The 13,531-nt window shown below is 39.7% G+C and overlaps 1 protein-coding gene across 8 annotated transcripts in view; it reads left to right on the top strand.

Annotated features, from left to right (window-relative positions):
- Elavl2 (ELAV like RNA binding protein 2) overlaps positions 1-12,697 on the top strand; it is a 61,208-nt gene extending 48,511 nt beyond the window's left edge. For 3 of the 8 annotated variants that reach the window (XM_052175569.1, XM_052175567.1, XM_052175572.1), the window contains exons 4-7: positions 1,495-1,648; positions 4,592-4,817; positions 11,422-11,460; positions 12,231-12,697. In XM_052175569.1, coding sequence (XP_052031529.1) covers positions 1,495-1,648; positions 4,592-4,817; positions 11,422-11,460; positions 12,231-12,558 — 747 coding nt within the window. In that variant the 3' untranslated portion in view covers positions 12,559-12,697. Of the gene's footprint in view, positions 1-1,494; positions 1,649-4,591; positions 4,818-11,421; positions 11,461-12,227 lie in introns of all 8 variants that reach the window. The other 5 variants (XM_052175568.1, XM_052175566.1, XM_052175571.1 and 2 more) reach the window with 3 other exon arrangements.
- The last annotated feature ends 834 nt before the right edge of the window (positions 12,698-13,531 follow it).

Genomic DNA, 13,531 nt, shown 5'->3' with positions numbered 1-13,531 from the left:
GGCAAAGGTAAAAGATACCAAGAACTTAATAAATTAATATAAAAGCTAGACTGGGTTTTCTTTTTGTTTTGTTTCCTATAAATATTATTAAAAAGTAATAAAGATCTGGAGGCATAAATCAAAAAAGTTTGATTTTTTTTAAATGCTAGTTTTGATAAAAAGATTCTAAATTCTAGTAGTAAACCTGATTAAAGGTGATTGTTACTAGGTAACGTGACTAGGCTGCAGTAATACTATACTAGTCTTAGCAAGTCAATCCCAGAGTTGGAAGTTTTGGTTACTTCTAATAAATATGTAGAAGACAGGCTGGGTTGCAAAATTTCTGTCCATGCAGTTGGCCAGCCCTGAAGAGATCAGGATCATGGTAAGCCAAAGGAAGCATGACTAGAAACCACGTGGACCCGCAGCTGTCTATAATGATTATATGATACGGGCAAAGGGGTGTGAACTTTAGGTCCAATGAGATGATGCACTGCGTCCCAAGGGCTCTGGTCCATTTTGTTGTGGACTCACTGCTCATTAGGGTACCAGATAGGCTTGGTTTATTACATATTTTTGCTTTGGCCACGTGCTGGTCATTGGTTAAACATGAGGATCCAGTGACGAGTAAGACTTGAATAGTGAGGATATAAACTAATACAGATGCTTTGTCTGCCATCTCCAACAACTTGGGAGTCTTTCACTGAAAGACTTCTTCAGGTGTCAGGGAGGCAGAAAGCTTGTAGGAGCCTGAGAAGATGAACAACTCCTGGGGTGCTGGTTTCCATGCACCCCAGGCCTGACAACACATGTAACTCACAAGTACTCTGTTTGTTTGTTTGTTTGCTGGATTTTGTTTTGTTTTGAGAGAAAGAACTTAACGTTGGCTGAGTAGGGAAAGGGGAAGAATATGATGAAAATACATGATATAAAAATTAAAAAAATTAAAAGGGAGAGTTTTTGAAAGAGCATTGATGAACACAGTGAAACACTTGGGGTATAAAAAAGGTTATGAAAACTTATCAATGAGAAGACTATGAATTGTGACTCCCTCCTGTATGTAAATCTCCAGGAGTTCATGTAAGAGTGGCCTTGACATAAGTGATAAGAAGTCCTTCCCTGATAAGAGCTACACATTGTTAAATGGATGCCACCATCTTCAAGATACTGAGGGTAGAAAAAATTCATAAAAATGTATCTGATGACTTAAAAATATGTACATTGCAATTGTTGCTCCCAAATCTCTTGCCTATTTGTTGCCACCGCTGAGGACAGCTTACGTCCATTGTCCATGCTGTGTGTGCCACTGGTCTGACTTGAGACCTCACAGGGACCATAGGAGCAGATCTTCTCTCCTTCTTACACATTCCTCCTTTTCTGAGCCCCTACCCTCAGTGAACCAACAGCACCCACTTGTATTTAGACAGTCCTTGCTCTCTGCCCCTTATGAAGCAGTGTGGAGGTTTCTGAAAGAAGTGAGAATACCAGTGTGCTTAACCTTATTCCCCTTTTCAGGTTTCCTATGCTCGCCCAAGTTCAGCTTCTATCAGAGATGCAAACTTATATGTCAGTGGGCTTCCAAAAACCATGACCCAGAAGGAGCTGGAACAGCTGTTTTCACAGTATGGGCGCATCATTACTTCTCGGATTCTTGTCGACCAGGTCACTGGTAAGTAGGCAGTGGTTCTGGACAGTGTTGTGCTCCCTCACGGGCAGATTGTGAAATATTCTGTCTCCTCACACAGCAGTCTTGCCTCTAGAACACATCAAAGGTATATGTGGGCCAGAAAATGCAATTTTCTGCTGGAATTGTTCATAAATATGCATGGACAGAAATAGATTGTGGAGTGGAGTGAGCGAGCTTGAGTCATTTCCACCCCGAAGGTGCAGGTTTGAAGCCTGTTTCATGGCTTGTAATAAATTTATAGATGCTATAATCTTCATTTTCAAGCCTCTGTGTGAAAAAAGCCCCTATCCCCCTTATAAACAATCTTATTTTTGTGAAAAGCAAAATTTACTGCAGCAGTATGCAGCTGGTTCTCTGAGCGAGGATGAGGCTGATCCACTCTGGTAATTGCTGCGAAGGCACTTTTCCAGGGCTCTGCTGTGCCGTAGAGGCATACATACGTAAGAGCATGGGATTTTGAGTGGTAGCAATTTGTTTTATGCCTAATGTAACTCTTGACCAAATGAAATGAGAGTAAGATGCTCATTAGAATGAACTTTGTACATAAGGACCATTTCTGCCAACACTGTTAGCTAACGGAAAGTTGGTAATGTGGATTGGATTACAGATTTTTAAAATAAGATACACATAGATTTTTTCTATTATAAAAACAATACTTGTCCTCTTCAGAACACTTTAAAGCGGGAGAAGCATGGAAGGGAAGGATCGGAAAGTTACCTGGGGTGCCTTATTTCCAAGTTACCCATATTGCAATATTGTGTATTACACTGTGTGAATTTCTATTGTAAAGAAAGGGGCGGATTAACTCTAGAATAAAACCAGGCCACATTTTTCATCTTCAAGTGGAGATCAGTTCGGTTGTTGTGAATTTGAGCAGAGCAGTGTAGGCTTTTCCATTCTGTGCTGTTAATTGCCTTCACAGGAAGTGCTTTTCATAGATTTCTGGCGAGGGAGAAGCAGCAGTGTATACACTTCCTGGGAGATTGGCCTGTAGATTGTGGTACTGTGAGAAAGTCTGAGAGTGTATACGACTGCATTAGCTGCAGTAACTATCCTATAATCCTGATGCATTCTGTACACTGATGTATTGCACGCACTGTTCATTAGTGGGGCAAAATAGAAACCCAAGCATAGCAAATTAAACAATTTATTCTAAGCAACAGAATTACCGCCTTGTTCATAGCGTTAATTTTTTTAAAAAAGAATTTGGTAGTTAATGAGAAATTGGTGGACTGAGAGTAAACTTCATACATAACATGGAACTCGTCTCTTCCCATTAATGATGGCCTTTCCAAAGATGATGGGCGAACTAACTTAGTATTTCCCAAGTGTGGTCTATCAGCAGCCTGTTGGAACTTTGCTAGAACCACGAATTCTGGGGTCCTACCTACCCCAAATGTAGTCAGTACTGAGGATAGTCATTTTATACCTCCCAGTCTCCCCCCCCCCCCCTTTAAGTAGCTCCACCTGTATGGATGACATTTTTAAACTTGGGCTTTCCTAATGAAGCAGCCAAGAAGTTTAGTTTTTTATTTTCCTTTGCTCTGTGTGCACGTTTTGTTGCCCCCCCTTTTCTTCTTCTTTTTTTTTTTTTTTTAATTCAAGGTCTCACTCACTCTGACCAAGCTGCCAGGCTGCCATCTCACACTTGGAGCAAACTTGTTCAGCCTGCTGAGTGATGGGAATTTGCTAGCTGCCATGTCCGTCCTCAGTAGGAGCCTGTAGACAGATGAAAGGGAAAGGACATATTTGTAGTCAGTTCCTCTTTATACTAAAACTTTCAAGAGAAACATACCCTTCCCTGAAGTGAAAAAGTGACGCCCAGCAGCTCTGGTATTCAGCCTTCAGGTGCTGGACCTGTGTGGTGCGTGCAACTTGAGTGGAAAAGGTGAAGCGTACATGAGGACAATGCCTTATCTACCTTAGGGAAGTCTGAGCCTTACCAGGGTTCAATTGTAAAGCAAACGCACCACCCATTACTTTGAGAGGATGCTCTAAGTCACACTGGTCTAGGTCTCCTCCTTTCTTCACTGGCCCATTCTGAATTATCTATACTTTCCTATGTACTAGTCAATATGCTCCTGTGAGGACCTGGTTGGTTGCCAAGAAGGCATTTCTCCATGGCTGCCTACCTTGTGTTTGCCAACTGTGATGATCTGCTCACCTGTCTGTGCCAGTTACATGCGGTGAACTGAGATCCATCCTGCCGTGTCAAATCGTAAACCCAGAAAGGCCTTGTCCATGCCCTGTTTTGCAGTTGTCAAAGAACAGGCGGGAATGGCCTTCCAAGCTTAAGAGGAATGTTGGAGACACCAGGAAGTTTACAGTTCTGCTGATTTAACTTTAGTCCACTGCGTTACTTCTGTAAGATAGCTAAAGGGAAGAATTGGAGAGCTTCAGAGACTGTGAAGACCCTCTTCAGATTCTGTTTTCTTGACAGATCTTCATGCTATATGATATGATTATGACAAATGTATTACTTAGAATTTTAGTTTAGCTATGTACGCTCTCTAGTGTTTTTAGCAAATGCTTTTTAGCCAAAAAGGAAGGGGCTGCTTGTATGATAGCATGATTTGAAAAGTAGTACTTGGGCACAGTTAATGTTATAGGTGTACAGGAGGCAGGAAGGAATGTAGGGAAAGAAAGCATGGGGTTATGTACTCTGTACTTTATTGGTACATAAAGATTGGTATGATAGTGAGACCTCACATTGTATAGGTTATTTGGTGCATTTTTAAAAGGTGGAAAATTGAGATTTTAAGTTGAATTACTAAGGTAAAATTTTCTTCCTGATGTGATTTTTGTGGCAAATGTTGTATTTTGGTGAAAAGATGTTAATGAGAAGGAAAAATTAATTTATCCTTTCTTCTCTTCTTCCCCTCTCCTGCTCCCTCTTCCCCAAATCTTTACTTAAATCTACCTTAGGCATATCAAGGGGTGTAGGGTTTATTCGATTTGACAAGCGGATTGAGGCAGAAGAAGCTATCAAAGGCCTAAATGGCCAGAAACCTCCTGGTGCCACAGAGCCAATCACTGTAAAGTTTGCTAATAATCCAAGCCAAAAAACCAATCAGGCCATCCTTTCCCAGCTGTACCAGTCTCCAAACAGAAGGTACCCAGGACCGCTAGCTCAGCAGGCACAGCGTTTTAGGTAAGTCTGGTCTAGTTCTTGTGCCCAGCTCTAAACTGGAGGAGAATTGCAGGTTTACTGTCAAGTAATTGTATCAATAAGATCTCTGCTTTGAGTTTGTCTTTACGGTGGTTTTCTTTCTCCTTCTCCTTCTTTTTTTTTTTTTTTCTTGTTTTTCTTTAATGGGCACAGAGAAAACATGCTTGGGGAAAGAGCAACTTTTGCTGTTACTGAAGGTGAGGGCAATTAACTCTAAGAGCAGTTCTCCTCCAGGAGTGATTCTGCCTCTAAGAGACATTTGGCAAAGTGTAGAGTCATTTGTGATGGCATAATTTGGTTGGAGATGTGACTCCCATCTAGTGGGTGGAGTCCAGGGATGCTGTTAAGCATCCTGAAGCATACAGGAAACACAGCAGCCACAGGTTACCGGGCCCAAAGCACACTTTGGGAAAAACCAGGCCTGTGTACTGTGACATCTGATGTGCTATTTTCTTTTTATTACGCCTTTCTTGCAAAGAATTTATTTTCGTGTTTGAGCCATCAAGTAGAGCTCTTTCAGTTAGCGTTGTTTTATAATATAGACATTGTTAAAAATACATGACTGATATGAATGCCAGAAGTTTCCTCAAGTGGGTGCCTCTCTTCGGTTGCATCTTACAGTTTAGAGGTTGACAAACTTTAGCTTTAATGTTCAGAGAGGAAATGTATTAAAATTTCTGGGTCATGGTTTTTGCAACTGTGTCTCCTCTTCTCCTCTCCCTTTTCCCTACCATCTATCTCCCTCTCTCTCCTTCTTTCTTTTTAGCTCTTTAAAAATGTAAAAGTCATTTAGCTACCATACAGAAAGTAGTGTCAGTTTGGATTCCGCCTCTGGGTGGTAATTCACTGATGCATTAGCCCAAACCCAAACAAGTCACTGTGTTACTAATGGGCATAAATAACCCAAGTTTTCAAGTTATCTAGTTGTTGAATAAACAAGCAGACCAGGAGGCATTCAGAGCATACATACGTTGTGTGGACGCAAAAGAGTGACTTGAGATTCAGTTAGAACAGTGAATGTCTGGTTTTATGAACAAGTTACCCAGTTTTGATTTACCACTCAGCCACATGGTAAAATATAGCATTGTATCTATAACTGTATTGTATCTAACTCCTAAGCTAATTTTTTATAAGTATATATAAATCTATATTCTTTCTTTTCTGAGACCAAATAGTTAATTACCAGAATATGGAATCATAAACTTAGTAAGCTAGATGAATGAACTTAGATGTTTTCTAGGCTCTGTCACATACATTTTCCCCCATTGGTATAATAGAGTGTAGAAAAAATTAACTTAAAAAATCTCCTTCTAAAAACAGTTAAGTATGTTACTTAGGTGCGAAAAGAGATTTCTGTTAATGCCTGGTTGAATACCTACTTAAGCTGGCCTTCACCGACAGAATTGATGCAGTTGTCAAAGGCCATATTGAAGATGATCAGCTCCCTGGTTCATTGGGTTCATCAGCTGTAATTTTGGGAGAAAAAAAAACATTGAGGAAAACAAAATGTGTATCACCTTTGACCTTGGTGACAAGTAGTGGCAACTGAATGAGAGGCAAGACCTCTGAGCTACTTGATTATTTCCTTCTGCAGAAAGACCTCTAAGCACCCTTCTCCAGCGCTGCATGCACGCACGCCCTCACGCTGGTGCCTTTATTCACTTGTTGCTGTTTCTGAATATAGTACAGATGAAATTCAGTGACCTTTAGCTGTGTTTCCTTGTCATCCTGTCCGGTTAGCTTTAGTTGGCTGCTAGAGAAAAGCTGTACTGCCATGCACTATGCTTTGTGTTTTCAGTTAACACTGTCGTGGTGTTTGCTGGTTGCTATTTATTAGAGAAGTGCTCTTAGATTCTCAAGACTATGTCAGAGGACCTATGGACAGCACTAGAGTCCTGGTCTCTGGGCAGCTTGGGTTGGATGTTGGGTACTGCAACATCCTCACTAAGTCTTTCTTTCCCCCTTTACATGCCCATGCCCTTTATTTTTAAAGAGGTAAAGTTTTTCCAAAGTTGTCAGTGCGATTAAATTTTAAAACTTTATTATCTGTCCATCCCATATTACAAAAAAATTGTAATATTACACATTATCATTACTTCTGAGATTCTTTGGCCCTACAGGAAAAAATAAACAAAAAACAAAAACCAGACCATTGTTCAATAAGGGAATAAAGAACATTAATTGAAAGGAAACCCCAGCATTGTTAAGGGAGGAAGATTACTGTATGTGGAGGTTTGATCTTGGAGTCCCAGCTACTCTGGAGGCTGACACAGGAAGAACAGTTGAAGTTCCAGCCTGGGTTATGAAGTGCCCTTCTTTCTGCACTAAGTTTGATATCTAGTTGCCCTGAGATGTAGCTGCTACCAGCTTACCCAGTGAAGGCAAAACGAAGCAATCAGGTTCCCAGTAGGGAAGACTTTTTTCTTTCCTAGGATTCCTGTTCTCTTCCTTACCTCTCTGCTCATCCCCACCTCTGCTTTGTCTAAGTGGTAAAATCTGAATTACTGTGCACTAGGGAATGTGTTTGATCTAGACTTGGAATGAGAGAAATGAGTCTTAACTTCTATAGTGCAAATATATCTTAATGTGTGACTGGTACTTTTTAAAAGTATCTTTAATTTGGCAGTCATTACCTTGAATTTCTTATTTTATTGAATAAAAGTTCATCTTTGAGCTTATAAGACACTTGAGTTAAGGACTTGAAAGTTTTGTTGGCATCTCACTCTTTTCTATAGTGGAGATATTAATTCCTCTGCAGTTATTTCTTTATAGTACTTATGTTTTAAAGCCTTTGCTTTGAGTTTGCCACTTCCCAGCATGAATTTTAGAAAGTTCATTGTGCTATTTTTATGTTATGGTGGTATCTTGGCAGCTGAGAGAGACAGAAGAATACAAGTTATAATAATGATGAAAGGACTTTCAGTGTTCATGAAGATTAAAAAATAAAATTTCATGTAATAAGGATTAACTTTACAATTGGGCTTATGAGGTTTATGGCTCAGTCTGTATTGAAATGATTTAAATATGAACACTGCTAATCTGATGGGCTAGTTGAAGTGTTTGTAGTATACATAATAAGGTAGAATATTTATTTGGATGAAAAATGTGATTTCAGCCCACTAAGAATATTCTTAGTACAAGATGTCCAAATTAAACTGTAAACCAAAATTTCTCATTTATTCCTGTGAAGTAAACTTAACTTTATTGAGTGTGACCTAGGCAATGGCTGTGTGTCTGTCCTGTGAGTCTTTGTACATTTTAAAAGAGCCTCTGCAGTTAGCAGTTGGGTTGAGCTTCAGGCATGTTGCTAGCTACTTTGGCTGGGTTTCATGTTGGAAGGCACAGATGTCAAGCCTCATGAATCCTTGCCCTCGTTCATAGCAGACGTGACTGAAGGGAACACTGATGAGCTTATTGGTTAACTTTGAGCCAACTGTTGCTCCATGCTTTGGAGAGGCTTGTTAATTTTTCCATAGTGCACAAAATTGTCTTTTCTTATTTACTGTCTTTTTTTTTTTTTTACATATTATGTGTAACTTTAATTGATTTTTTTTAATTCCCCTTCCCATATAGGTTGTTCCCTAATCTACCAGCTGAATAGCTTGAAAACTAGGCATATAGTTTAGTTTTATTCTGTATTTCTAAACATTCTGCTTTGAGATGAAAGTATTCTAGCTGATAGAGCATTCTATTAAAAATGTTGCCTGGTAATAATGTAAGTTAGATTTTCCTGGTCATAGGAAACATTACTTAATGCCTTTTCTGTGCATTTTTTTTAATATGCTCATGGTTTGTGCCTCTATAATCAGTGAACTTTAGACTCTGAGTTCTAATCAAATATACAAACATAGGATGAAGATGAAATATATACTCTATCAAATATAGTAATATATTGATAAGTTTATCTAAGGTATCTTAGTACATTAAGATTTTGCTTTAAGCAAGAGTCATAAAGTGTTCACATTTATCACTTTGAATGTTTTGACCTCATATAAGATACGTTGAATTGACCGTGTCTAGCTTGTTGATGTGCTTTCAGTGAGAATTAAAGGAAATAACTGGTTTGTTTTTTCTTGAATTCTCCTCACTGGAACATCCTTAGCCCAGTTTCCCTTCTCTTGGGAATCTTTCTATAGGTAAAGGATGCCTTAATTGAAGCTAAGGTTTTCTATCTAATCTTCCATTTAATGTGTTACTTGTGAGTTGGATTATATCCCAGCTAAAGCTTGGGTGGGAGCAGACATTGGTCACCCTCTCAGGAAGGCTCAGACTTCTTCAGGACAGTGTGTGACGCCATGGAGTGGGTGCAGATGCTGCTGCACTCCAGATGTTAAATATAATTTAAGAACATTCTGGCTTTAATTAGCAAGATACACATGCAGTTGACTCCTTAACATTTGCACCCATGGAGTACACCATCTTCATGTTGCCCATGTTACTTCAGAGAGGCTGCTAGCCTGGGCTCCTCTTGACCGTAGTGACTTTCAGTTTTAGGTGATCACATATAAAAGTTGTGCTGAAGCCGTGGGACATGAGGTATGACTGCTCTGCCAGGGGTAGGATGACATTTTCTCCTAGAGCTGCACAGTTTACAATTTGCAGCCTGCGCTGGACAAAGGCAGCTTGATGTCCATCTGAAGTACCCACTAGCTTCTTTAAATTCCAATGACACACATAAATGTGTGGCAGTAAGAGCCAGGGAACTGGGGGTCAGCTCCCTGTAGTCAGCCAGCTGCCATGCCTGGACTATTTCCTGGACTATTCCACTCCCTTGCTGATGAGAGAGGGGAAAGAGGGATGTGTAGAAAACGTGGTTTACATCCTACAGGACTGAATTTCCCCTAGGATTGGAGGGTGAGTGAGGGTCAGGGGACCATATAAGATCTACAGGTGGGGCAGCTCCAAGACCCATTGAATGTCTTCAGAGGCCTACTTGCAAAAGCTCCAGATGCCCTGACGATTGTAGAATGGGATAAAATTGGGAATTCCCTCAGTGCTCAAACCTCAACTTCCATGGCAGGTTTGGTTTCCATCCTATATTAAAAGCAGACATATTTTAAGGAAAGTGTATGTCTGGAATGTCATTCATTACTCCGAAGTGGGTAGAGGGAAATGCAGCTACTGAATTTTGTCCTTTAATCACTTTGAACAGAGACTTCAGTATGTCATGTGGCCCACAGGTTTCGTTTGTCAAATGCATTCGATAGCTATCATTCCAGTAATTTGATGAAATTTTCTCGATCAGATCACTTTTTGATTGGTGTTGCGAATTTGTGTTCATTTCTTCCTGATGTTTGTAACCTTGGTTTTTGCATATAAAGACATGGCGTCTTCCTCATCTTCACTCTGCAGAACAGAGTTCCCTGACAGTCTGTAGTCCTCACACCTGCTCTGCGCTTTGTGTGTGCAAATACTCAGCCTTCTGGGTAGTTTCCATCCTACATTTAGTGGTGGATGATATTTTGGTAACCATTGCTTTTACATAATCACCAGGTATGTAATAGAAAGCTGCAGGGCTCGGGCCAGTGGTCTGTGCTATGTGGTGCCTTTGAGATCACAGAATGCAGTGTGGCAGACCCAAATAGACGAAGGAAGACCTAGTGTCACTGTGATTCCTTCCTTGACTTACACTATGCATGAGAGAGACTCAACACTTTCCTTTCATTTTTTCACAACATATAAATGCCCAGTAGAAACTAAGATTAGGGACATTTAGGGACAACATTTTTCCATATCTGAAAGACCAGAAGGAACACTTTGGCCTTTATAAATTGAGATGAGTCGCTTTTCTTATGTGCTATTCTCTGTGTTTGGGTTGGACACAAATAGCTGATACCCACCCGCTTCCCAAGCTACTTAGCTTTTCAAAGGTATTAAAAGGCAAAATCTGTGCCTCACCTCTGACCTGGGGCTATGGAGAGTGGGGAGCATTGCAGTTGGGTGGGCTATATGGCTCTGCATTAGACATGCCCACTCCTCACATGTAATTTATTGGTAAATACTAGAAACTTGAGGCACCGATAATAGTCTTCTTGATATAATAAAGCAAGATGGCCCAGATTCTACACAGCCAAGTTTGTCCATAGACAATGTAATTGTACATCTCTGTAAATCTGCATCTTTGATTTTAAAAGATCAAAACTCTGAAGAACGATCTCTGGGGGTTTAGGTCAGCTGGATAATCCTTGTGTGCTTCAGTGGCCTCAGGAACCAATGGAATTGTAAAAAGTAAAAGTGGACTTTTGTAGAGGTGCCTGGTCAGTTCCAGTTTCACTTTTAGAGCTTGGCTTGCCTGGTGAAAAGCCAGATGTCAGCTGTTCCAGCGCCTTCACATTCTGTTCCTGGCTGTTTCCTTGGGTGACCACTGCTTTTTTCTTTGCTGCACTGTCCTTGTTGAGATAGCCAGTATTCTACAACAGTGGGTGCCCATTCTCTCAGGAATGGTAAAAGACCCAGTGTTTTGAAACATCAACATATATTTTTTTTGCACAATTATCCCCATGGAAGGTGGCAGTAATAAGCCTAGCTTTCATGAACTGAAAGGGGGAAATTAAACACTGAAGTTTGCTAAATGTGTGTTTTGCAGGTTGGACAATCTGCTCAATATGGCTTATGGAGTGAAGAGGTAATGAAATAGGTTCATGATACCCATAATCCCTTCCCACAACTAATTGATTTCTTTGATTTGGGGAGCAATATTTCCACCCTCATAAATTTATGTTGGGTTTTCTTTTGCATGTATAGCCTATTGTAAAATGCTTTTGAAGTGCATTAGACTCCTGGAATATCTTTTTACCACTGTGTGCCACCCAGTCTTTTAAAAAGTCATTATTTCAGATTGCATTGCAACATTATAGCATGTTTCTGTTATGTGTTGGTTCTCTCTCCTCTCCATCCTCATGAAGCTGAGTTTTAGATTTTTTCCCTCCTCCCTTCTCCCCCCTTCTCTCCCCCCTCTCTCTTCTTTCTTTCTTTCTTTCTTTCTTTCTTTCTTTCTTTCTTTCTTTCTTTCTTTCTTTCTTTCTTTCTTTCTTTCTTTCTTTCTTTCTCTTTCTTTCTTTCTTTCTCTTTCCTTCCTTTCCTTCCTTTCTCTTCTCTTCTCTTCTCTTCTCTTCTCTTCTCTTCTCTTCTCTTCTCTTCTCTTGCCATTGTTTAATTTGTTGTTTGGTTCAGCAGATAGTGGTCATTTCATAATCAATCAGTACCTGGATTGTTTGTCTGTTACTGCAAGCCACAAATAGAGCCTCGGTTGACACGTCAAGTAGCTGTATACATCTTTTGGGAAAGCAGAATTACTAAAATTTGGGAAAAGACAAAAGAACTTAAGCCCATTGTTTTAACCAATCTATGTTCCTTGTATGTGTGTGTATGTCTGTTTCCTGTTTTGTTTAGTAGGTTTTCACCAATGACGATTGATGGAATGACCAGTCTGGCTGGAATTAATATTCCTGGGCACCCTGGAACAGGCTGGTGCATATTTGTGTACAACCTGGCACCTGATGCAGATGAAAGTATCCTGTGGCAAATGTTTGGGCCTTTTGGAGCTGTCACCAACGTGAAGGTCATCCGTGACTTTAACACCAATAAATGCAAAGGTTTTGGATTTGTGACTATGACAAACTATGATGAGGCTGCCATGGCGATAGCTAGCCTCAATGGATACCGTCTGGGAGACAGAGTACTGCAGGTCTCCTTTAAGACAAACAAAACGCACAAAGCCTAATGAGCTCTTGTCCTCAGTCCATTTATATATGAAAACTATACAACAAAAGCAAGTTAAGAGAAACTTTATACATTAGTAAATGTCTTTGTAAGTCAGTGTTGAGATGGGGATAAATGACTACTTAGCATCCTAAGAAATATGTGAGATTTTTTATTGCTAGTATTTGAATTAAAACTTCTTAAATATCTTTTATGTTTGAATATGGACAAGAGGTACAGGGTTTTTACCTGTCACATTGCATTCTATTGCCTTCTTTGAAGAAGGTGGACCTTTTAAAGTGTTTCAGCTAAGGGAAGACATTTCTTTTCTTTTTACATAACTGCCTTGAACCTGTGAGTAAGTACTGAGGCTTTGTGTTGTAGCTCTTCAGTTGGTTGTCTTTCCCACCTCCTTTTCTTTCCTTTCCTTTTTCTTCTTTTGTTTTCATTTTTTCTTTCCATTCTATAATTAGCTTTGTGTTTGGTTTACATTTAAAGCATTGCTGTTATGTCTCAGAAAAGTATTTTGAAGTTTACATTTTTATTTATGAAGTTACAAACAGTATTTATTTTGTAATTCTGATTTGGGCTGGGGCAGGGGGGGCGACATTATAAACGCTTATTGTAAGAATACTGGAGAACTTTTCGTAAAGCAGTACCTTGCCAAAGAGATAAGAGCCTCTTTGATGTGGGTTTAAAAAAAGCATCTATTTTTATAAAAAAGAAAATTTGGAGAAACTTTTTACTGGTCCTGGAACAAATATTTTGACTTGAATACTTTGAGAAATCTCTTCATATGACACCTAGTGAGCTTTTAAAATTTACCAGGAAATTTGCAACGGTTGGAAAATTTAGAGAGATTTATGATGTAGAAAAATACTTTTGAGATCTTTGTATGAGAGGAATTGAGTCAGTGAGGGAACACTGCTGGTTTCATTTTCGTAATCACCAGTGGGGCGTCTGATCATCCTGGTTGTTATGTGATAGATGGCTCA

The sequence above is a fragment of the Apodemus sylvaticus genome, chromosome 3 (genome assembly GCF_947179515.1).
Source record: "Apodemus sylvaticus chromosome 3, mApoSyl1.1, whole genome shotgun sequence".
Lineage (NCBI taxonomy): Eukaryota > Metazoa > Chordata > Mammalia > Rodentia > Muridae > Apodemus > Apodemus sylvaticus.
This window is presented reverse-complemented; position numbering and strand designations above follow the sequence as displayed.